Source organism: Fusarium oxysporum, chromosome VI (genome assembly GCF_013085055.1).
Source record: "Fusarium oxysporum Fo47 chromosome VI, complete sequence".
In the NCBI taxonomy this organism is placed as follows: domain Eukaryota; kingdom Fungi; phylum Ascomycota; class Sordariomycetes; order Hypocreales; family Nectriaceae; genus Fusarium; species Fusarium oxysporum.
This window is the reverse complement of record NC_072845.1, coordinates 3,247,308-3,268,822: the sequence shown is the minus strand read 5'-3', so window position 1 is coordinate 3,268,822 and position 21,515 is coordinate 3,247,308. Positions and strand designations below refer to the sequence as shown.

Sequence of the window (21,515 nt, the reverse complement as noted above, 5' to 3'; positions counted from 1 at the left end):
CATTGAGTTGTCCTTTCAGACCTTGGTCAAAAAACGAGAACAGCTAAATCAGAAAGTTATTTTAAATTCACCTTGAGCAATACCCCGCAAGCAGGAGGGTATTACTTGGCAAATGCTTCTCAGTTGAGCTTAAACTTCCATTTCAGCTCACAACGCACAAATTTAATCGGTCCCTGTCACCCAAACTGCCACTGACGTATCTATTGCGCAAGACAAGACTGCCGACCTGGGGGAACCCTTGTTTCAGGGACCCTCAATCCTCAGAGAGAAGATGGTGTTGATACCCTTAGAAAAAGTCCTCAAGGATGGACCCTGAACCCGTCATATTCCCGAACTTTATCTTATCAAATTTACCACATTGACACCCGCGGTTATTGATGATATTGTGGCATGCTTATCCTTAGGCAACCGATGGCAATGCCTTGTTTACCAACATTGACGTCGATGTATCTCGATCGTCGGCTTTACACGGGCAGAATTTCCGTCTAAAAAGATCAGTTGACCTCGATCGCGATCTGAGAAAAAGCCTAGAACGAGCCACAGCAGACGCCAAAATGCAGCTCGACGTGTTTGGATTGGCTCCAGTAACAGGGGCATTGGATTGGGCTTTGATCTTGTATCCTCACAAGACGTGCTTTCGACAAAGTGATGCTGTCATTGTGCATGAAGACATGTGGTTTTCAGCCAATCACATAACCGTCCCTGAGCCAGGGCATCCATACTGGCAATCCTCTAGCTTGGAGCCGCAAGTTGTCTGCAGTGATCATCAAGCTTCCCGTTCCTCGGTCTATTATCATCCAATGATATCGAGGGAATCACAAGTCAGTCAAGACCACTCCCCGGATCGAAACAATAGTGGGCTTTGGGGCGCTGGGCAACATCTTGGCTTTTGGTTCAAAAATGGACTTTCCCATCCCTGCGATGACGTAGTATGCTATGCAGCTTCGCAATCCAGACTGCTCCAACACCGCAACTGACGTCACACACGATCGCGATCTGAGAAGCAGATGCAGTGCCCCTCCTCACAAAAGTGAATCTTGCTAGAGAAGCCACAGTGATTCAGTGTGGGTAGCTATCAGGAGCTACCTCCGGAGCTCTCTCCTGCCTGCTCCTCCTTGCCCACGCGTGCCTGCATCTTCAAGGTGAATCACGAGCAAGGAACCTTCTCTCCAAGCACTACTTAAACCCCTTCTCCTCCCACCTCAACCTCATCTTCTTTCACTACCACACACTCTCATCTTCAATCAACACAAACACTCACAAACAACAACCAACCCAAACCACCAACCACTATCACAATGGAGTCCCTCAAGCAAGCCGGCAACTACGTCGCTGAGACCGTTCAGCAGGCCACCTCTGGTGCTTCCAAGGAGGCCAACAAGGAGGTTGCCAAGGACGGCAACGTCCCCATCTCCACCCGGTAAGCCCTTTCCTCCCTATCCAGATTACCCACGAGTCCCTCACGGCCTCAACACCACGAATACATCTTGAGCCTCACCCAGGCCCACTCGACACGGCTTCACCTGATGGTAACAACATCTTGCTAACATCTCTCTGCAGTGCCACCGCTGCCAAGGATGCCCTTGGTGACAAGATTGACGAGACCACTCACGACAAGAAGGCCGACGTAAGTCCTCAACTACGATCGATTAGATTACACGAGACTAACCGAAACCGACAGGTCCACAAGGAGGCCATCTAAGTTCTCTCCTCCAGTATTTCGGATCGACATGAAAATAACATGAATCGACATGAATCGGAATGGCGTTGAAAGGGAATAGCGTTGGGACTACATAGGCTGTATTTACCTACACCTAATACAAACAGTCAAACACCAGAACTCCTAGAGAGGGTAGAGTGAAGTGAACATGTTGTGATTTGATTCTCGTAAAACATCCATTGCTTGAACGGAAGTGGGGTCCAAGTTTGGTCTATTCTGAGCAGATTTGCTCGTATGAGGCTGTGAATGTAAATATTGTACTGAGCGAAAAAGTGTAACGGTACGACACCTAATCCTGAGTCTATGGCTGATGGCTGAGAAAGCGACCGCATATTATGTAAAATATCAAAAACATATCTGCATTGAAGCCTTCCTACTCGAACGTAATGTACTGGCTGATGTCGTATGTTTCGGATTGTGTCCTTTCACCAGTAAACGCGTGGCTGTTCTTCTGCGTACCACAGTGGAATGGGAGAATGGAATAACTTACTGAACATTCTCTGTCACTTTACTTCGTCTCTTAGCAACTTTACAACCACAGACATCCGTATTCTTAGCCTTTTATTTGCTCATATCGTCGGCTGCCGTGGAAGGTCTCTGGATGCAACATAATGATTATCGACACCCGAGACTAGCCTATCATATCCCAATCGAGTGTTGCTCTCATTTTCCCGAGTTGGCCAACCCTCCTGTACCTCTTGTGCACTGGATCTATGTCCGATTCATCGCTCTTCCAACTCACACTGCTGTACCTAGAAGTGGTCAATCTTGTGTGAGTCAAACTACCTGCACGCGAACGTTCTTCAACATAACAATTCTGCCACCACTGATATAAGTAGCACAGTATCTGCGGCTTAATATCCACTCCGACCTCCCAGCAAGACAACTCTATCTCAGACAACGAGCCCAAAAGACTATGAATGCCATCAGTCACCTAGTCGAAGTGTCTGACCGACCGAGGATGAAGCTCGTGGTTAATATTGGTTTCTCCGCTGGTCCTAAGCTTTCTGCCAGAACAAGTCAGGCCTTGGAGAACACTTCACAGATATGCCCACGCGGTGCTCAAAACTCTTGGTTTGATTAAAACCATTCTATTGCCAACCTATGGAATGATGCTTCTACCTACTGAGGAGCCGATTTCGTGAAGATATTAAGGGCATTTGAATGAACAGTCATTGACATTCTTCATGTTTGGCATGAGTCTGAGACAGAAGCAGAAAAGTCTGTTAAAGGTCCCGTGAAATTCCTGATCTCCGGGCAGCTTTGGTCCCCATTTTCACAATGCCAAACCCGAGGAAAGCTCAACACGTTCATCCTGAGAGAGTAGAATTGCCGTTGAGCTAACTTGCCGCACATACTACATGAGTACAGGCTATAAGCCATGGATGCCGATATGATGGAAGCCTGGCTTGCGAGACGGAATACCACAGATGGGAACCGACGCCTGACTTCAAGTGCTATTCTGCCGCCATTCGAGGTATCTATAGAGGTTTCTGATTTCTTAAAAGACAATTGCATCGCCAGTAGGAGCTTCCCGGAACCTGAAGAAACCACAGCCATCACCGTGGAATTCAGGGGGTTAGACATAATCAGGTAAAGGAGTCATGAAGCCCCTCCAAATTTATCATAAAGTGACCTACCATTTCTTACCACTTAGGGTTGATTTCATTTTTCTTGCAAATTGAGGTCAATCGACAACTTCAGGTAATCTATTGATCAACATTGCCTCACTTCGTCATGAGGGTACCGCTCGCGACACTGCTTGATTCTGACTGGTCTTATACGAGCCTGGAGTACGGAACTCTGCCACATCAGCTGTTAAGTCCATCGCTGATGGCTCGGTATTGTACCTCCGTATGATCCTTTGGACCCAGCAAGTCATCAACCTCGATCTCCACCCAGAGTTCGAGCGACCTATGCTCTTCGCGGAACAGATGGCTGAGGTGTTTTGTTCCTCGCTAGAAGCCAGGACCTAGAATGGTTGTTAAGCGTCTGAACACAGCGTCGATAATCGTGATGCATTTGCGCTTCGCGGAGGCTAGTATGGCTGTGAGATGCTATACACAGGTGTCATGACCCCAACGCATCATTCTTCCCGAAGAATGTTTGAATTGACTTACGCATTCGATCGGACCAGAATAATGCATATGAAAGTTGATGATGGACTGACTGCTGCAAGCCCCTTAGACTTGTTCTAGAATAAATATTAGAGCAGAGCCCGACGAGAGCAATAATTACCTACTTCCCGCGTATCAAAATAAATGCAAATTTGGTGCCATCTTTCACGACAAGTCAGCAGGCTGAACGGATGGGAGCCCCAAACAATGTAAAGACGAAGAACTTGCTACTAACTAAATAAATGCGCAAACACAGCTGCGAATACAGGCGTGATTGTATTGATCGGGCTCCTATTCGTCTCTGTGTGTTTTCGCACGGACTCTCACCGAGCCTGGATGCCACCCTCTCTTCAACAAGATGGGGAGAATATACAAAGCTGAATGTGACGACTTCTATCCAACAACAATGATTTTGCCACAAGAGACTCTTGAAGGCAGAATGATAGGAACCTGATGAGTTATTTCTTACTGTCTTGCTGACATCTGCTTTTTTTCAAAATCGATTAACAACCTAGAGTTACCTCGCTATTTTCCATGTAGAGAAATGATACTAAAATCGCTATAAAAAAACACCCTCGTGTTTCTGGTATTGCCCAACTGAAAAGCAAAACAATGTCCCTCTATCAGCTCACCAAACGACGATCCTCCAGAAAGACAACATATCTCCCATCCATAAGCCCATAGACTTCCAGAAAGAAATGTGCACAAAGTCTCCACGAGCCACAGCACATTAGATATAGTACATGGAGTTGATCAGTCTGGGGTGGATTGCCTTGCCCTTAGCGGCTGATCCAGCAGTGATGACGCTCTCCCCGTCAGTCTCCTCGAAGAACTCGGGGCGATGAGCTCGAGCGCGAGTACAGACAATGTCAGCATAGTAGGCGGGAGGGCAAACGCTCACAGCCTTGGTGGCCCGCCCGAACAAATAGCAGAGCTCGTGAGTGAACTTCTCAAGCTCGTTGGCTGCCTCGCTCTTGAACTTGGATCGGAAGATCTCGTCAAGAAGCACTGTGTAGTGCGCAGGACGGGCAGTGCCCTTGATGCTTGCATGGGCGGTGAGGAAAAAGTCCCAGTAGCGAGCCTCCGTGATACCGCGGTCGACGACCGTGCCGTTTTGGATATTGTGGTTTTTCTCCATTGCGTTTTCTTCGGAGGTGGGATAAAAGCGAGTTTGGTGTCGCTTGACAGACACAATGATGGAGATTTTCGGAGCCTTGTTCTTCGGGTACTTGCCATTGCACGCAATGCGGATGCGTGGCAATTCTGTGCGAAGAACCTGGGCGAACTGGCCAGTGGACACACCGTCGCGGAAGATGACAACATTCTCTGGCAACTCCTGTCGGTTGTGCTTTTGCCAAAGCTCAAGGCGCGACTTGAATGCCTCAGTCAAGGTCTCATCAAGCATCTCCTGCTTGGATGACTGCTCCCAGGAGTAGGCTGGCCATTGTCCCATGTCCCGGTCAACAGTTGCCACTAAGCCAACCAAGCTGGGTGCAGCATCACTCTTGTCGGCAGACATGTTGGTGGGGTGTGTAACGTCGTAGCCAACCACCATTGTCTTGCCCTCCTTGATCAGGCCGACCTCATTGTGAAGTTTGTGGTTGACACCGCCAGTCTTCAGATTCCACTTGAGAGCAACATTCGCGAAATACTGGGGATTTTCCTTACGCAGCTGAAAACCCTGAACGCAGATGGTATGAATACCATAAGTACAGTCGCCCAAGGTTTTGATCCTGCCATACATTTCCGAATCAGTTGAGTCAAGAATCACAAGAATAATCTCAACTTGGTTTTTCTGGGCCCAAACGAATACCTTTTCGACATCCTGGCTGTTGGCATAGTCGGGTTTCAGCGGAACAGGGTCATTAACGGCAATGTTCATGGTCTTCCTCATGAACTGGGAGAACGCAATAACTGACTGAGATCCCACGGGTTCAGATCTAGGGCTGGACAGGATGTTGATATAGGTCCATTTCTTGACGGGTTGGCCGGGCTTGACAACCTTGACATCTTTGAGGTTCCAGGCTCCATTGCGCGGGTCGACAGTCTTGGCTCTCTTCTGTTGGTCGAGGTATGCAACTCGAGGCACGGCCAGAACGCGTCCTTGAACCGTGAGGAGTTGTCGACCAACTTGAATGCCGAAATGACCCTAGAGAAGTTAGCGTTTCCCACTTCCGGAATTTACAACTCATACCAGTGCGTCATCGTCAAGCCCGAGGGTTTCTCGGGCATCCGTGGTAATCGAGAGAGCGTTGGCATATGGGGTTCGGCAAGCAAAATTCACCATGTCAGTTGACTCGGCGCCGGTGAGCTTAGCCTTTACTGACTGCCCAGGCTGGATCTCGAGAAACTCGGCAGGGACAAAGGTAGGCTTTGCGGCAGTGCCAACATTGAAAAGGGGGTAGTTTTTCAGGTTGACGTTGTACTCTAGATCACATGTTAGATCAGTATCGAATGTGGAGGGTGAAACATACTCTGTTTGTAGAAATCCGCGACGGTAATGTACCGGCTGTTACCCTCATCTTCCAGCCAGAAGCTAACATCTCCTGGTCCAACCACAAAATCTGTCCCATGGCGGAACTTGGGAGTCTTATCGCGACATTGTTTGTTGATGTCGCGGATCGACACCAAGCCATGAATTGCCTTGGATCTTCGAACCTCCTTACTCCCGTATTTGGTCTTTATCCAGACGCGGGTCTTGGGAAGAAATCTGTTGAGCAGTTTCAATTTTCTGGCCATCTCAGATGACGGAGTTGCGTGAACACCGAACCCATCAAAGAAGGCGGCACAGGGACCATCAATCTTGAAGACACCATGAGTGGCATTGACGTTTAAGAGAAGGCGGCCAGTGGCCAAGCGGACGGATTGGAAGTAGCCGCGCGCAGCTTTCAAAGCTCTGAGTCTGCCCAAGATCACCTCGTTTCGGCGGCTCTCGCTCCCGAATGCGAAGAAGCGCGAGCTTCCCACAGCGCTGATCTCGTCAAGCTTTGACCGTGGGCCGAAGCCGAAAATGACATTCAGGGCATCAATGACATCAGGGAACTTGGGGTAGGTCATGGCCTGGGAAGGATCGCTGCCATCATCCGAAGCGCCAGTCTTTGAGTTGACGTATTTGAGCATCTCGTCAACACGAGCCTCTACAGGGCCATTGAAAACAACTTCGAAGACATCTGTCTTTTCGGAGCCTTCTGAAGAGGGCATGTTGAAGCGTATGGTGTTGTTTTGCTCAAGCTTGAGTTTGCGCAACGAGATAAGCTGTGACTTAAACTCAGTCGCAAGGAGCAAGTTCTTGTCCTTCTTGGAGAGTTCATTGAGGGCTTCTTTGATGACAAGGTAGAGCTTACGGCCCTTGACCTCGCGAGGACCAGACTCTCGAGACTTTGTAGGCTTGCCTCCCTTACCCTTAGTCTTGGGGACGCGCTCTTTTGTCTCTTCCTGTCCTTCGGGAACAATTTCCTTGACAGTCATCGTGTATTTGTAGAGGACGGGAGTTTGAGTTTTGACCTGATAGTAGTTCGTCCAGAGTGTGACTGGGGTTCCTTTACTGCCAAAGGCAGGTCGCGGAGGGAACTTTCCGAGGTTCTGTTTATCTTCCATTGACAGGTTGCCCATGTTGGAGGTGAGCTGAGCGACAGATATGGCCTGGCTTTTCACCACTTCATCTTCAAGCTGTGCAATGGCGCCATCTGGTTGGGGAATAGATTTTCCCATGCTGCATAAGTTAGTATTGATCAACGACAACACATAGGGTATAAGACAGAACATACGTGAAGACAGCAGGCCCTTCGGGCTGACCACCGAAGCCGCCTCGGCCGCCACGACCACCTCGTGGTCCTCCTCTTCCACGACCGCCACTAGGGCCGCTGAAGCCGCCTCGGAAGTCACCACGGCTTCCATCACCACGACCTCTGCCCTGGAAGCCATCGCCTCGTCCTCTTCCACCTCTAGAGTCAGAGAAACCAGAAGGGCCGCCGCGGCCACCACCACGGCCACCACCACGGCCTCCCCGGCCTCGCCCACCACGACCACCTCGGTCAGCCATGGCAATTGAGATTTGGATAGGCAAGGGCTATAAGGTAGCAAGATGTAAAGGGCAGCGAGCGATGTGTAGAGAATGTAATGTAGATACTAATAGTCAAAGTTGATGATAAGAATCAAGCTTCAAAAGACTGTCACTTGATGATGATGAGAGAAGAATGAAGGGTTTGGTGAGCAGGTATGAGTGTGTGTGAGAGTGTAAGTTTAGGAGGAGCAGGAGTTGGGCATCTTTATGTGAAAGACCCGGAGAGAGGCTCTTCGCCAGCGTGAATCATTGCCAAAGCAGTCACAACCTTGTTTGCTGTGACACAGCCTGGCTCTCTGAGAAGTGACTGATCGACAGAAGGTAAAAGTGGCCTAATCATTGCCTCTACCCAAATGACAAAGAGGCTCTTCGGCAACAGCTGTAGAGGAGTTCAAAGAGGTCGGTTGTAGTCAGGGACTGGCGGGAGAACTAACACGGCAGCTAGGGAGCTCACCCGTTTCTGGTGGAGCAAGCTGAAGCTAACCAACACTAGGTGTGCGGGGGAATAATTGAGGTGGTTCAAGTTTAATTGACAGAGGGCAAATCTGTCAAAGCGAGAGAAAACATGCAAAAAAAACACAAAAGGGAAGAGTTAGGTTTCGCCCTTTCTTTCTCCATGCGCCAGACGTATTTTTGTAGCCCTTAGAATGGTCGGCCTCCCAAGGTTGCCATGACGTTATACGTTATGTTTTAGTTCGCTGGGCTAACGAGGCTTTCCAGCTGTCATTATTAACCTTCAATGATAACCGTTTACCCTAGAGAAACTCAATCACGCCCATTTTTTCATCATTGGAGATAAAAGTCACTTGCAGGTACCACACGCTCGGAGCTTGTGTTGATGCAGTGCAGAATCCCCCTTTATCAGTTCAGTAACGTTGAGGAGATACATAGCATGTTTGCGTCTACGGTTGAATGCAGGTCATAATCATAGCAACCCCTGCCTTACAAGTATACACTCTAATAGTAGCCGTAGCACAGTTGCTGTCGGACAACATTTCCGCGAGCCGTCCCATGCTCTGCCATCACCAAAGAACTTACGATCTGTGCTTGCTCCGCTGGATCTTGGTACGCCTGAAATCAGCAATTTGTCCACACAATTTGCCATATGCGAGACCAGCCCTGCGGGCTCGCATAACCAAACATACAACACATGCTAGATGTTTGAGTTTGAGCAACTACAGGCACATCGCATCGCACAAGGGGATTGGCCCACTAAGTACCTCAGGTATTGCTCGCTTTATGCTAAGCCTTTGCTTGGATTGACCTACAACTTGCATAGATGTGCTGTGTAACCTGAACCATATGATGAAACTCAGAACCGAAATGACATTCTTATTCATTCTGTTCGAGACCTCGGAATCTCAGATTCTGGCAACACTGCCATTCTCAGTAAGAACTTGTGTATTGATCACCTTACTCTCGGTATTCTACACTCATTACGGCTGGAGCGATGCTCGGCTTCCCGCATAATTCTAAACTCCAAGTAAAACACACTGGAATCTATCATCATGTTCAACCACAGTTTGATCAATGTAAATAGTCGCCATGCCGTCCATCATGTCAATGCATCTTTCTTTACACCATAGAACCAACAGCCGGGTAGACAAAACAGACTTCAACAAATGAGCTGCCCAGGAAAAGACTCCATTAATCACCTCAAGACTCTTCTTATGATCCCAGTACATATAGAACAAATCAAAGCACCAGTCATCTCATATTCCAAAAGCCCCAGGAGTGGGAATAGCATTCACCAACCTAAGAAATACCATGTGCACCGGTCAACGCGGCTTCTATATCTGCCCCTGCAGACGCACCCATTGCCCCAAGAAAGGGATAGTTCCTCACAGACTTATCACCCATGGGCATGTATGCAAGATCGAAGTAGATACAATTGCTTGGGACATATGCGAATGGTGGATTGCGAACGGACCTCCGGAACAGGTTCTCAACCGATACCTCAAGCCCAGCTGCCAATATTTCACATGGCACACCCTCCTGGTTCCTACGGCACTCTGTGCTGAGTGCCAAGTTACATGTGCTGAGATCAAAGAGGAGTACGGAAGTAGTGAAAAGAGATCACATAGAAGAGGAAGAGACAAGGGTCGATAGCAGAGGCATCAAGTCTTCGTTTTGGTCAATTGGGCGCACAAGTTCAAGTGTATCTCAGATGCGGAAACTTAGAAGAATTTTACACCAAGGACAAAGCCTAGTATGGTCGTCCTGTATTTTTAGCATAAATTTCTCCCCAAGCACATGTGTTGAATTGTATAGAACCCTCCTTTGACATGTGCACGTCAAAGGCAAACGCATTTCACTCACAACCTCTCGCCGACCATCAGTGTGTCGTAAAGATCATTTGTCACATTTGGATTTGTTATATAGAAAATGCCTGGGTACGAAGCACAAAGAAGCGAATAAAAGACCATGCGAGAATCTAGGTGTTCAGCTTCTCACCCCTGAGGAACTACACTGAGAAGATTGGACGGCATGGTTCAGTTCTGTCTTTCGCTCCAGACTTACAAGGGGTTATTGAAAGTTCATATTTGAAATATCTGTATTGAAGAGAGTGGCAATAAATGAATTTCAGCGTTGAAAAGATGGTAATTTGGTAACTAGGTCATGTGAAGACATCATTTGTGCTTCAGTAGCAGGAATATAGTGCATCCAGGGATGAAAATTCACATATATGAGGTCAATATCAAAGACAAAAGATGGAAGCATCTTGTTCAACGTTGCACAGATGGATTACCCGGTGTGCTACGTGGCGACCGCAATCACACCATGGTACATAGGGCCTCCTAGCGGAACTCAACGCTTGCCGATCAGGACAGATCTGTACTATAGTGGCTGACATTGAACAGCATAAATCGACTGATGATTGGTGGTATGCAATTCGGCAAATTTGATAGCTGATCTTCTGACTTGATGTATTGACTGATATATCGCAAACACAGCATGCGGGGGAGGACAGCCCATTAGAGCAGTGTAGCATGTATCAATGCTGACTGCTAACGATAGAACTAAACTATAGCTTTCTGAGGGAACAAGGTCGATTAGCTTGAGATGCTATGGTAATATAGGGGTGGTACTTGCCATCTCCTCCACCTCATCTCAGATCCAACTGACAAATTTATCCAATATGCCACAAGACCGTCCATTACTCGTTGGCGCCCATGAATGAGCAATTTGATCTCACACGAATAACTTAGTTCATGATTTGATATGCCCTGCAGTCGCAACCTTGAGAATCTCATCCTCCAAGCCTGAGACATGGTGGATCTCAATACCGGCATCTTCGAGCGTTTTGCGACCTGTATTCTCCCCAACAAAAGTCTCGGGCTCCTGAACGCCAACATAGACGTGCTTGATCCATGACTTTTGGCGCAAGACTCTTTCGACGCAGGGGAGTTTGCCACTCAGCCGCTTGAAACAGGGTTCAACAGTGGTGTATAGAGCATGGGGGGTGTTGAAGACATCTGATAGCTTCTCTTCTGTCGTTCCATGCTGCTCAGCCAGCTTCAATAGGCATGTCTCTTCTGCATGGGTGTTTCCGGGAAGTTCAAGAGTGTATCCTTCGGCAACGATGGTGTTGTCGCTAAGCCGCACAATTAGAGCTCCTACACGGAAGTTGGTGGGTTTGGGAGGGGAGTTGTTGGCCAAACCCAAGGCGCGCTCCATTGCGGCCTTGTGGTTGCCAGGTTCTATTGTAGCCATATTGATTAATGTGGTGCTTGTAAGGTATGACGAAATGTCTCGATGCGGGAGCTTTGATCCATCTTGAACGGTCGGCGGGTGTAAACTCCGACTACCGAAAGCACTTTAACATTGGACCCACACCTTTCCCGTGAGCGCGTCGCAACGCGTCTCCTACTCCTGCAACAAGCTCGAGCTTAATCGAACTTGCACTCCATTACACGATCAACCAAAATCGACGATATCGATACGATGTCGGACCACGAAGATGTGCTGGAGAGCGAACCTCCCACTATTGACCCATATGAGGTTTTGAGCCTCGAGAGGACTGCGACGAGCGATGACATCAAGAAATCTTATCGAAAGGCTGCGCTTAAGAACCACCCAGGTTTGTCAAATCGGTCTCAACACAGACGAGCAACGCTAACTATACTGTTCCTCAGATAAGGTGCCAAAAGATCAGAAAGATGCTGCGCACGAGAAATTCCAAGCTATTGCGTTCGCCTACGCCATCCTCTCTGACCCCGCCCGTCGCAAACGGTATGATGAGACTGGCTCGACTTCCGAATCGATCGTAGACTCCGAAGGATTCAACTGGAGCGACTACTACCGAGAGCAATATAAAGAGTCTGTGTCGGGCGATGCGATCGAGAAGTTTGCCAAGAAGTACAAAGGCTCTGATGAAGAGAAGGGAGATGTGCTCGATGCGTACGAACATTGCCAAGGCGACATGGATGCGCTGTACGAGAGAGTCATTCTAAGCGACGTTTTGGAGGACGACGAACGTTTCCGTGAGATCATCGACACGGCCATCAAGAGCAAGAAAGTGCCCAGCTTCCCGGCCTACACAAAAGAGTCGAAGAAGAAGCGAGAGGGTCGTGTGAAGCAGGCCCGGGCTGAAGCTACGGAGGCTGAAGACTACGCAAAGGAGCTAGGTGTGCACGATAAGCTCTTCGGCGGCGACAAGAAGAGCAAAAAGAAGAAGGGCAAGGGAAATTCAGAGGACGACCTGGCAGCACTGATCCAAAAGAGACAGCAAGATCGCTCAGAGAGTTTCCTGGATCATCTCGCCGAAAAGTATGGTGCCAAAGAGAGCAAGGGCAAAGGCAAGAAGGGCAAGAAGCGGCCTGTTGAAGATGAGCCGTCGGAAGAGGCCTTTCAGGCAGCTGCTTCTCGTCTGAAGGGCTCGAAGAGGTCGAAACGGTAGACTCCAGGTGGATTGCAATATCGGATTGCGGTAATGTGGCTATTGGGTCAAGAGTTTTGGTGTTTGGGCGTAGGTTAAGGCAAGGATACACTACTAGGACAAGGAAAGAATTTAGAGACTGAGAAGAATTGAATTACTCATATTAAGCTTGCAAGAATACTAGTGAGTGTAGCGTGATCTCCGGCGACTTTTCTTTCAACAAGATGGAGAGTGTCAGTCCTTAGTCAACGAAGGTGGTATAAAAATCATGGACATGATTGACAAACAGACATGAAGCAGATTTGTTCTCCTAACGAACATCGAACCTCATATCTCCAAAGCAAGTTTCCTTGCAAAAATTTTAACCGTTGGTATATTCTATAACAACACTCAGAATTGTTGCGGCAAGTATTCCCAGCAATTCAACGACTTCACTACCTAGTATGCAATGATTCTGTGACGTTGTCACGGGTCAGTCGGTTGTCCACTAAGCTATGGTGGGGCTTCTCAAGCCACCATCAATATCGCCAGGTCTCACTTCACTTGTTCAACCTGCTCTCAAACGCGTCACCACGACAAGATACGCAAGAGCGCGATACTATATGGCAATGCTTAATAATGGTTTAGTCTTCATCTGAAGAAGAGTGCTATCATGATGCCATGAGCGAATCCGCCAAGCCCCCAATATATCCTCGATATTGCTTTCATCTTGCGCCAACCGTGAACCAATGGTGCCTCTTTCGTGTAACCGATATCCATGACCTTGGTCAGTACGAAGGGTTTGAAGGTAAGTCTAGGCTGTTGAATATTTCACTGTGTTCTAGACTGACGACTTCCAGGCGAAAACTTCTACTTCTATGGGAATCTGCCCATCAAATGGGTGCGCATAGTCGGATTAGTCGTCGCCATTGACGAATTCGCAAGCCGACGTGTGTATACAATAGACGACAGTAGCGGCGCATGTATCGAGTGCATCATTTCCATACCAATCTCTGGTGAAGGTGATAGTCGCGCGACAACAGGAGATGCTGCTCCGAAGAAAGCGGATATTGACCCGCCTCAAAACCCAGACCCATTCCCAAATATTGCTGTCGGATGCATTGTCGACATTAAGGGAGGTCTATCTACTTTCAGAGACGAGCGACAACTCACCATTGAGAAGATGATCAAGGTACGAAGCACTGCGCAAGAGGTTACTCTATGGGAAAAAAGGGTCAAATTCAAGTCCGAGGTTCTTGACAAACCATGGGTTCTACGAAACAGCGAAATCCGAAGATGTCGAAAGGAAGCTGAACGGAGTGAAGAGGAAGCGGAGAGGAAACGAAAACGCATCAAAGCAACGGTAGAGCCTCGAGCATCGAAGCAGACATCGAAGTCCGCGGGCCACGCTGAACAGCCCATCCGGCAGCAGAAGCCGCACAAAGAAATGCGGCTGGATCTTCGGCAAATTCTTGAGCATGGTGGAAAAGGCAAATACGATGCGCTAGGATTATGAACTGAGGATTTCCTGATCGCTGGTGTACTTGCTAGGGCATTTTAGCGGGCGTTCATTCTTAGATCTGGGCCAGAATAAACAATAAAAGAGAGTTGCCAAGTAGTGGTTGGCATGGTCAAGCGCATTGTGCCGTGTTCTGGAATGCGATACGCAATCACCTTGATTGATAAAGTGTGCTAGAGGCTAGAGACCCATGGCCTTGGGGTCTTTGAGACACGCCGGAACGGTTTGTCACTAGATCATTGTCTCAGTTTCTAACGAACTCCTCCGTCCTGGTGTTTGGGTAAATGTTACCACAAGTCAAGTGTTGTCTCAACGGTCTCGAACGTAACATACGAAGTCAAGTGATTGTCTCGGTTCAAAATCGAATTGCCTGTTTCATGAATGCAACATCAACGATGAAGCGGCTGGAGAAGAGAGTCTGGCCACCGGACAGACGACAAATGACTTCGTATTCATCAGGCGAATATTCGTCAGGCGAAGTCATAGCAAGACTGATGATGTTCCTGCTGAGAGACAATTTTCTTAACTCAAGGAATCGCATGAAGGACGGATTATATGCAAAACAATAATATATTTTAGCTATGAAGCCACTTAGCCTCAACGCTCAAGGCTGACACTTGATTCGGGAACGCAAGCCATGAAAATAAATGAAGGACACAAGTGGCGTCCACTCATAAGGTTGAAAGCTCACCCGAACCACCGGAGCTGAACTCCGAAGCAAATTTGAACGTTTAGTTTGCAAGGTGTGGCGAGCTCAGCCAAAGCCATCCCTTGAATAGTCCTCCAGGCTAACTCGTCGCGAATCGATAGTTCCTGGAACTAGGAGCAGCCTGCAGCCCATGCCCAAGTGCGGCGTGCGCTAGGCAATTAACTGGCCCCTCTACTGCAGGCACACGCGGACGCCACATATGAGCATCTAGGCGATTTCCCCTTTGAGGTGCATCACGACGCGCCATGGATCACAAACCCTGTGTGTGAAACTGAGAACATGCGCCGCAGACACTTGATCTGGAATGCGAAAAAGGACCCCGCCACGACTGTTCACGATGCTCTTTCCTGGGCTTCAATGATACCCAAGAGTCAGAAAGAACGATAGTCCGAGAGAGCACATGGCCAAGCTTCTCTGGTATCGGCTCCTCAAGGGGAAAAGATAAAGATGGAATTCCTCCAGCCATTTTCGTTCAACTTCAACCCCATCATCACAACTTCAGAATCCTATCACATTCGCATCCTACGCCATCCTAGAGAATCCAATTTCTTAAATCCTATTACCCATCATCGCTTACGCCATCTTTGCTCGCATCTGCTAGGTCTCGACCACCCGTTGTCAACCCTGACCCGCTAGTGCAGCATTTCTTTTGGTGGTCAATTCTAGGCTTGGTCTAGCTTCCAGGTAAGCCACATGCGTTTCTTCGTTTGTGCCGCCGAGACACAGTCCACTTCATTTCATTCTCCGATGTAAGTGCATGCTAGCTCTATCAGTCGTGGTGCCACTGGACTAGTGGTTTTCCGCATTCGATGGCTTCAAGGAAAGGAGCAGACCCTGGAGCGTAGGGCGGCTAGCTATATTATATGAGCCATGGAACCCCTACCCTTCAGCTTGTTCTCCAGCTTCATTCAGCCTCATAAGTCTTATCGAGGTTGTGATCTTCTTGATCAAGGCAGCATCACACTCCTTTGCCCATCATGAAGACCCGCACCATCTTGCCCGTATGGCTTCTTTGGCTAACCCAGGGACAAGTCCTAGCCCTGCCCCAAGGCCAAGACGACTCTGCTGATTCCTGGGACGATTCTAACGAAGAGTTCAAGCGAGATATCGAAACATCTGCTTTCCAGTATTTGACAACCTACGACAAGGAGGATATCATTCCCGTCACCGAAAGCGTCAAAGTCAGTACTAGCAAGGTTGGAACCACTGCGACAGCTCAAGTCCTTCCAACTCTTTCAGACGTTGAACCTCATACCGAAGGTTTCGTTGTAACGGATCTATACAATCCTCTTCTCACAGAACCCGCTGTCCTGAGCACGTCGATCCCCAGCCCTACAAGTCTGCTTAAACCACTTAAGTCTACTACAAACAACGCTGTACCATCTGGTCTCTCCAAAATGGCTGCTGCTCCCAACATCTTCGCCAACCCCATCGATACGAGTGCTCCTCCATCGATGTTCGAAAGGAAGACTACTCACCCTGTTGCCAAAACGCCCATGGTCACCCAGAACGGCCCTATTGGCACGAACAAGTTTTACTCCAACTTCTACCTTGGTGATCAGAAGAACCCCGTCTATACTTACCCCTACTCACTCACATGGGCGGGCGGCACTGGCCCAGCAGCAAGCTGGGGCATGTCTATCTCTCATATCGAGGCGTCACAACGTACATATGGCGACGTGCAATCTAATGGTGCCGTCGAATTTTACGTCAACCCTGTTGGTATCCAGTCTATGATCATCTCGGCAAAGGAACTTGGCAAGGACACGGTCTTGACTATGGACTCTATTGGCCCTCACTATGCTAAAGCTTACCTCAAGAAGGACAGCAAGTCAGCAGCAACGATCACCTTTCCCCTTTACCAAGGCAGCGTTTTCACGACTGCGTACTTCAGTGGTGGTACACCTTGGATTCAGACTGGCGTCTACTTCAGAACTATGACACAAGTGACAAAAGATCCCAAGTCCAACGTGCGCAAGTACAACTTCGTCCTTGAAGATGGAACCACCTGGCGTCTGTATGCTTACAAGACCAAGGGTGACCCTCTTACCCTCAAGGTCACCAACAACGGTCTTGCTTCCTCGGCCAAGCCATTCTATGGCTTCATCCAAATTGCGAAGGATCCCAAGGTCGGCCAGTCCGAGGCAGTTCTTGACAACGGTTGCGGTATCTATGCCACTGGCATGACAGTCAGCGGCAACACTGTTGGCAAGCAGGGCACTTACAGTTTCACATGGACCAAAGCTGGCCACGCTACCGGAAAGCTTTGGGTCTTTGCTCTTCCTCACCACGTCAGCTCATTCGATGCTACAACCAAGAAGGAGATGAGGACGTACTCGCTCCAGACACCTACCAAGGGTATTGCTACTGCTGTTGGAGGAACCACCTGGACGATGGTCGAGTCTGCGCTGCCCGTCGACATGGGCTTTGCTCCCTGGGATCCAGCGAAAGGTAGCCGTGGTCTGACTGCTAATGCGAAGAAAATCATCGCACCTATTGCCAAGTCCGAGGTCTCGCAAGACATGGACGCGCAGGCTAACACAGACTCGATGTACTTTTCTGGAAAGGTAACTCCCTCGTCAAGCTTCCATGAGAAATATACTAACACAGTGTAGGCTCTGGCAAAGTTTGGTTCCATCATCTATGTCATCAACAACATGCTGGGAGATAAGGCTCTGGCACAGGCTGGCTTACTCAAACTTCAGCAGGCATTTGCCAGATTCGGTTCGAACAAGCAGAGCTACCCTCTTGTCTACGAATGTAAGTCGTTTGTCAAAGCTGGGTTTTACGTTAGCTAATCAGGTGAATAGCCGTCTGGGGCGGAGTCGTTTCATCTGCATCCTATAAGACAGGCCAAGCAGGATCCGACTTTGGAAACACCTACTACAATGATCACCATTTCCACTACGGCTACCACGTCCTCGCTGCCGCCTATATTGGCTCTATGGATAGCAAATGGCTTGCTGCCAACAAAGCCTACGTCAACTCTCTTGTTCGTGATTATGCGAACCCGAGCAGCAGTGACAAATACTTTCCCATGTGGCGAAGCTTCGATTGGTACCACGGCCACAGTTGGGCTCACGGTCTGACTCCCATGTGGGATGGCAAGGACCAGGAATCGAGTTCCGAGGACATGATGTCTGTTTATGCTCTGAAGATGTGGGGTACAGTGATTAAGGACACTAACATGGTCGCGAGGTAAGTTGGGCAGCCCAGGCAATTTGATCGCAAACAACTGACAACAGAACAGAGCAAACCTCCAGCTTGCCGTCATGTCACGAGCTATGCAAGACTACTACTACTACACCACGTCCAACACCGTGCAGCCTAAGAACTTCATCGGCAACAAGGTCGCGGGTATTCTGTTCGAGAACAAGGTCCACCACACAACATGGTTCAGCGCAGCCATTGAGGCAGTCCAGGGCATTCACATGATTCCTATCCTCCCCGTATCCAACTTCGCACGAACCGCCACATTCGTTCAGCAGGAATGGGACACTTACTTTAGCAAGGGCCGTGTCGACAAGTTTAACAACCTGTGGAAGGGTATCATCTATGGCAACTATGCAACAGTTCAGCCAAAGACTGCCTGGACTTTCTTCACCCAGTCCAAGTTTGATCCCAACTGGATCGATGGTGGAGCATCAAGGACATGGTATATGGCGTATGCTGCGGGTAAGTCTACAACAATGAAATGCAAGAGTACAATGGCTGACAATCACGATACAGCTCTGGGCCAGATTTGATGAGAAATAGAAAGTGAGATGGCTGCGTTGCGACCCAAACGTCAGCGTCGGTGCTGAGATAAGCACCTTGTACAAATATTGAACATACCTTACATAGACATGGCGATACCTCGACGGGAACATTTGTTTTGTATAATGGGAATGGGCAGAGAGAACAGCCCTTGAATGTGTTAGGAATGGGGGAGGAAAGCAAGAAAGACAGTAAGATATTCTCTGACCTCACCCAGATTAGACAGACGGGAGGCAGATGTTAGACCCTAGACAGGGCGCCGTTAGAATTTCATTGGTTACCTTTAAGCCGTTAACGAACATCGGAGGACGAGGCTTGAAAAGCCCCGAAGTCCGATGAAGTGTGAATACCTTGTATTGATGATACCGGAACTCGGATATCTGGGATCAATCGAACCCACGTGCTGGCACTGAGAAGGTGACTATCTGGCCTGGCTTGATTGGGGCGCAGCCATGACGACCCTTGATGAAGATTTACGCCAAGGGGAAGTGAGATGTGGATGATCGCCAAGAAACAGGTTGTTAACACCGCCTCGAATTTGACCAAGAAGAGGAAGAGAGTGACAGGTTCGTAGGTGACCAAGAATGGAGACTACCAAGTGGAAAATGATTATGGGGCAGTTTGAAGTCTGCATATGCCTGAAACATTGAGTGCTACAGACCTTTCTTTTTAATGTGTTTGAGAGGATGATAAACTGGCCACTGTTATCTGACTAAGGTAGTCTGCACACCGATGAGAGAACACTAGATGAGACAAGACATAAGCTGAGAATCGGTGTAACAGTTTTTCTTGCTCAACTTGGAGTTACATATGACGAGTTGTCCATTGGCGTAAATCCCAGCGACACGGCAGCGTCGGACAAGAATGGACAGGATTGAACGGTTGCGCAAGGCAAAACAAAAAAAACATGGAATTATGGCGGAGTCTATTATGTCGTAAGCCGATGGCTCCGGCATAAGTTACATGACGTTTGATGTATAAGGCCACTCATAATGAATGTATCTTGCATATCCGTAGTTATACGATATCTGCCCGCAAAAAAACAGGGGTCACCAAGATGCCAAGAAAAAGGAGAATTGCGAGGCGTACAACTATTGGTGATTTTGGATTAATTCAGAAGGTGCGTTAATTTCGACAATTCCCTTTCTTGACGAGATTTACAATGGCAGAGACAAAAGACAAAGAAAAGGCACTTGCAGATTCAAAGTTTTAAGCTTTTCTGCTCAGCCACCAGGTAATCTAACTTGTTTCTTGGGCCGCTGCGTTGATAGCTGGAATCGGCAGTTTCTCGATGGAGCTTAGAGCGTTGCGCCGAATAATTGAGCATCAGTGACAGGACAACCTGGAGCTCTCCTGGAAAGTGGGGAGCTTGGCAGCTCACTCAGTGGGTAGCTCAGTGGTTGATGCCCAGCTTCTTTTGTCAGTGGCCGGATGGGATTGGCTGATGTAACCCTGCCGATCCGCTTAGGAACCATGTCCTACGTCAACTCGCTCGGCTGCTCTTCCAGGGCCAAGCTAAGCTTTTTTCCTTGCCTAACCAGACCCAGACCCAACCAGAGCATAACCAAGGAAGGAGGCCTCCTGGGGCAACGCGGGTTGTTTCTCTTCGTTCCTGCAACACAACCACCACGTTCAAGTCCATCAGCATCAACAGCATCACCACCCGTCGTCTAATTGTTGGAGATTCCCAGGGCTGTGTAGCTTAGATACCTACGCCCGCTTCTTTTTACCCGCCGACGCTATTCTTCCCTTAGACTGTCCATACAGTAACGTACACACTCCGTCGAGCGGGGGTGAAAGAAAGACAATTGAAGAGACAGACAGACAGACAACACACTGCCTGCCTCTATTCAAACATTGTTTTTGGATTGGATCGTCATCCGCTTCGTTACTCGTTTCGTTTCGTTCTGTTTCGCTCATTCCAGACCGACTCGATCAATTCCGTGGTCGTTCAACCTTTTAACCGCATACACACTCATCAATCAATCAATTAGCTGTGAGAAAGCTCGACGCAATCATGGTTTGTAAGTAAAATGTCTATCTGCATTTGCATTTGCATTTAGCCTTTTCTTTTTGCTCTCCTCGATCATTAAGCATTAAGCAAGCACCTAAGCAACGACGGTTTCCTCAAAGTCTATCTACCTATTCCTCTACCACGCACAAAGTAAACATCCAATGCCCTGGTATCAAAACCAGATCCTCATCTACACACCTGTTCTGAACCTGCTCCATCTCCATCTCCATATTCCGTCCACATCTCCATCTCATCACCGTCACCATCCCTGCATCTGAGCACAGAGTGCCACACACCAGCCAGAACGAGACAAAGTGCAAGATTAGCTTCTTTCACACGGGGGTCTCAAAGGCGGCGCCACTCACGATATTCTATCCCTATACGTTATTGCCCTTTACCACTCGGTGCCCACATCGTTTTATCCTTCTTTCAACTTCACTTTTACGTCAACTTCAATTATCTCGGTTCCTACTTCTTTGGACACGGAAACGGATACGGGACTTGTCACCTGGTACAAGTTATCGAGTGAAAGAGTGAGTTTATTCGGGACGCGATAATGCCTAACACGGGCTTTCTTCCCGTCAGCTCGAGTCCACCCGTTCCTGTATCTTCCCTCCATCTCCAAGTCTTTCATTATCGTCCTCCCTCTCTCGGCAAGCGCTGTCAGTTGGACCTAAATGCACTGCCGTGATCGCCATCCTATCTACGCGCCAGCTTCAGACATGATCTTCACTTTGCATCTCTGTGCATGCGCATCAA

General features: G+C 48.5%; 6 protein-coding genes across 6 annotated transcripts; 4 read left to right on the top strand and 2 right to left on the bottom strand.

The window, feature by feature from the left end:
* The first annotated feature begins 1,171 nt into the window (after nt 1-1,171).
* FOBCDRAFT_226746 (glucose-repressible protein Grg1) lies at nt 1,172-1,840 on the top strand. Its single transcript, XM_054705124.2, has 3 exons — nt 1,172-1,420; nt 1,561-1,627; nt 1,682-1,840. The coding sequence occupies exons 1-3, from the start codon at nt 1,299-1,301 to the stop codon at nt 1,700-1,702; spliced, it is 210 nt and encodes a 69-aa protein (XP_054561099.1). The 5' UTR covers nt 1,172-1,298; the 3' UTR covers nt 1,703-1,840.
* Nucleotides 1,841-4,357: 2,517 nt separating this feature from the next.
* On the bottom strand, nt 4,358-7,879 carry FOBCDRAFT_295188 (ribonuclease H-like domain-containing protein; the record flags this gene model as incomplete). Its single annotated transcript, XM_031185889.3, has 4 exons — nt 4,358-5,986; nt 6,032-6,264; nt 6,312-7,549; nt 7,605-7,879. 4 exons carry the CDS (start codon nt 7,877-7,879, stop codon nt 4,568-4,570), a joined length of 3,165 nt encoding a protein of 1,054 aa, XP_031037024.2. The 3' UTR covers nt 4,358-4,567.
* A 2,938-nt stretch (nt 7,880-10,817) lies between these two features.
* On the bottom strand, nt 10,818-11,625 carry FOBCDRAFT_43761 (cytidine deaminase-like protein). Its single transcript, XM_054705123.2, has 2 exons — nt 10,994-11,625; nt 10,818-10,935 (listed from the first exon to the last, which is right to left on the bottom strand). The coding sequence occupies exon 1, from the start codon at nt 11,612-11,614 to the stop codon at nt 11,111-11,113; it is 504 nt and encodes a 167-aa protein (XP_054561098.1). The 5' UTR covers nt 11,615-11,625; the 3' UTR covers nt 10,818-10,935; nt 10,994-11,110.
* A 141-nt stretch (nt 11,626-11,766) lies between these two features.
* On the top strand, nt 11,767-12,953 carry FOBCDRAFT_226741 (DnaJ domain-containing protein). Its single transcript, XM_031185891.3, has 2 exons — nt 11,767-11,981; nt 12,037-12,953. The coding sequence occupies exons 1-2, from the start codon at nt 11,846-11,848 to the stop codon at nt 12,798-12,800; spliced, it is 900 nt and encodes a 299-aa protein (XP_031037026.2). The 5' UTR covers nt 11,767-11,845; the 3' UTR covers nt 12,801-12,953.
* A 359-nt stretch (nt 12,954-13,312) lies between these two features.
* On the top strand, nt 13,313-14,428 carry FOBCDRAFT_226739 (uncharacterized protein). Its single transcript, XM_031185892.3, has 2 exons — nt 13,313-13,566; nt 13,619-14,428. Exons 1-2 carry the CDS (start codon nt 13,440-13,442, stop codon nt 14,272-14,274), a joined length of 783 nt encoding a protein of 260 aa, XP_031037027.2. The 5' UTR covers nt 13,313-13,439; the 3' UTR covers nt 14,275-14,428.
* A 1,247-nt stretch (nt 14,429-15,675) lies between these two features.
* Nucleotides 15,676-19,029, top strand: FOBCDRAFT_226736 (endo-1,3(4)-beta-glucanase). The gene is made up of 5 exons (XM_031185893.3): nt 15,676-17,553; nt 17,602-17,746; nt 17,797-18,184; nt 18,237-18,661; nt 18,716-19,029. The coding sequence occupies exons 1-5, from the start codon at nt 15,964-15,966 to the stop codon at nt 18,730-18,732; spliced, it is 2,565 nt and encodes an 854-aa protein (XP_031037028.2). The 5' UTR covers nt 15,676-15,963; the 3' UTR covers nt 18,733-19,029.
* The last annotated feature ends 2,486 nt before the right edge of the window (nt 19,030-21,515 follow it).

Coding starts and splice junctions, on each gene's coding strand:
- FOBCDRAFT_226746 (XM_054705124.2), top strand. CDS start 1,299: ATGGAGTCCCTCAAGCAAGCCGGCAACTACGTCGCTGAGACCGTTCAG. Junction 1,421..1,560: donor AACGTCCCCATCTCCACCCG/GTAAGCCCTTTC, acceptor ATCTCTCTGCAG/TGCCACCGCTGCCAAGGATG. Junction 1,628..1,681: donor CTCACGACAAGAAGGCCGAC/GTAAGTCCTCAA, acceptor CGAAACCGACAG/GTCCACAAGGAGGCCATCTA.
- FOBCDRAFT_43761 (XM_054705123.2), bottom strand. CDS start 11,614: ATGGCTACAATAGAACCTGGCAACCACAAGGCCGCAATGGAGCGCGCC.
- FOBCDRAFT_226741 (XM_031185891.3), top strand. CDS start 11,846: ATGTCGGACCACGAAGATGTGCTGGAGAGCGAACCTCCCACTATTGAC. Junction 11,982..12,036: donor TGCGCTTAAGAACCACCCAG/GTTTGTCAAATC, acceptor ACTGTTCCTCAG/ATAAGGTGCCAAAAGATCAG.
- FOBCDRAFT_226739 (XM_031185892.3), top strand. CDS start 13,440: ATGAGCGAATCCGCCAAGCCCCCAATATATCCTCGATATTGCTTTCAT. Junction 13,567..13,618: donor TCAGTACGAAGGGTTTGAAG/GTAAGTCTAGGC, acceptor GACGACTTCCAG/GCGAAAACTTCTACTTCTAT.
- FOBCDRAFT_226736 (XM_031185893.3), top strand. CDS start 15,964: ATGAAGACCCGCACCATCTTGCCCGTATGGCTTCTTTGGCTAACCCAG. Junction 17,554..17,601: donor CGATGTACTTTTCTGGAAAG/GTAACTCCCTCG, acceptor AACACAGTGTAG/GCTCTGGCAAAGTTTGGTTC. Junction 18,185..18,236: donor GACACTAACATGGTCGCGAG/GTAAGTTGGGCA, acceptor ACAACAGAACAG/AGCAAACCTCCAGCTTGCCG.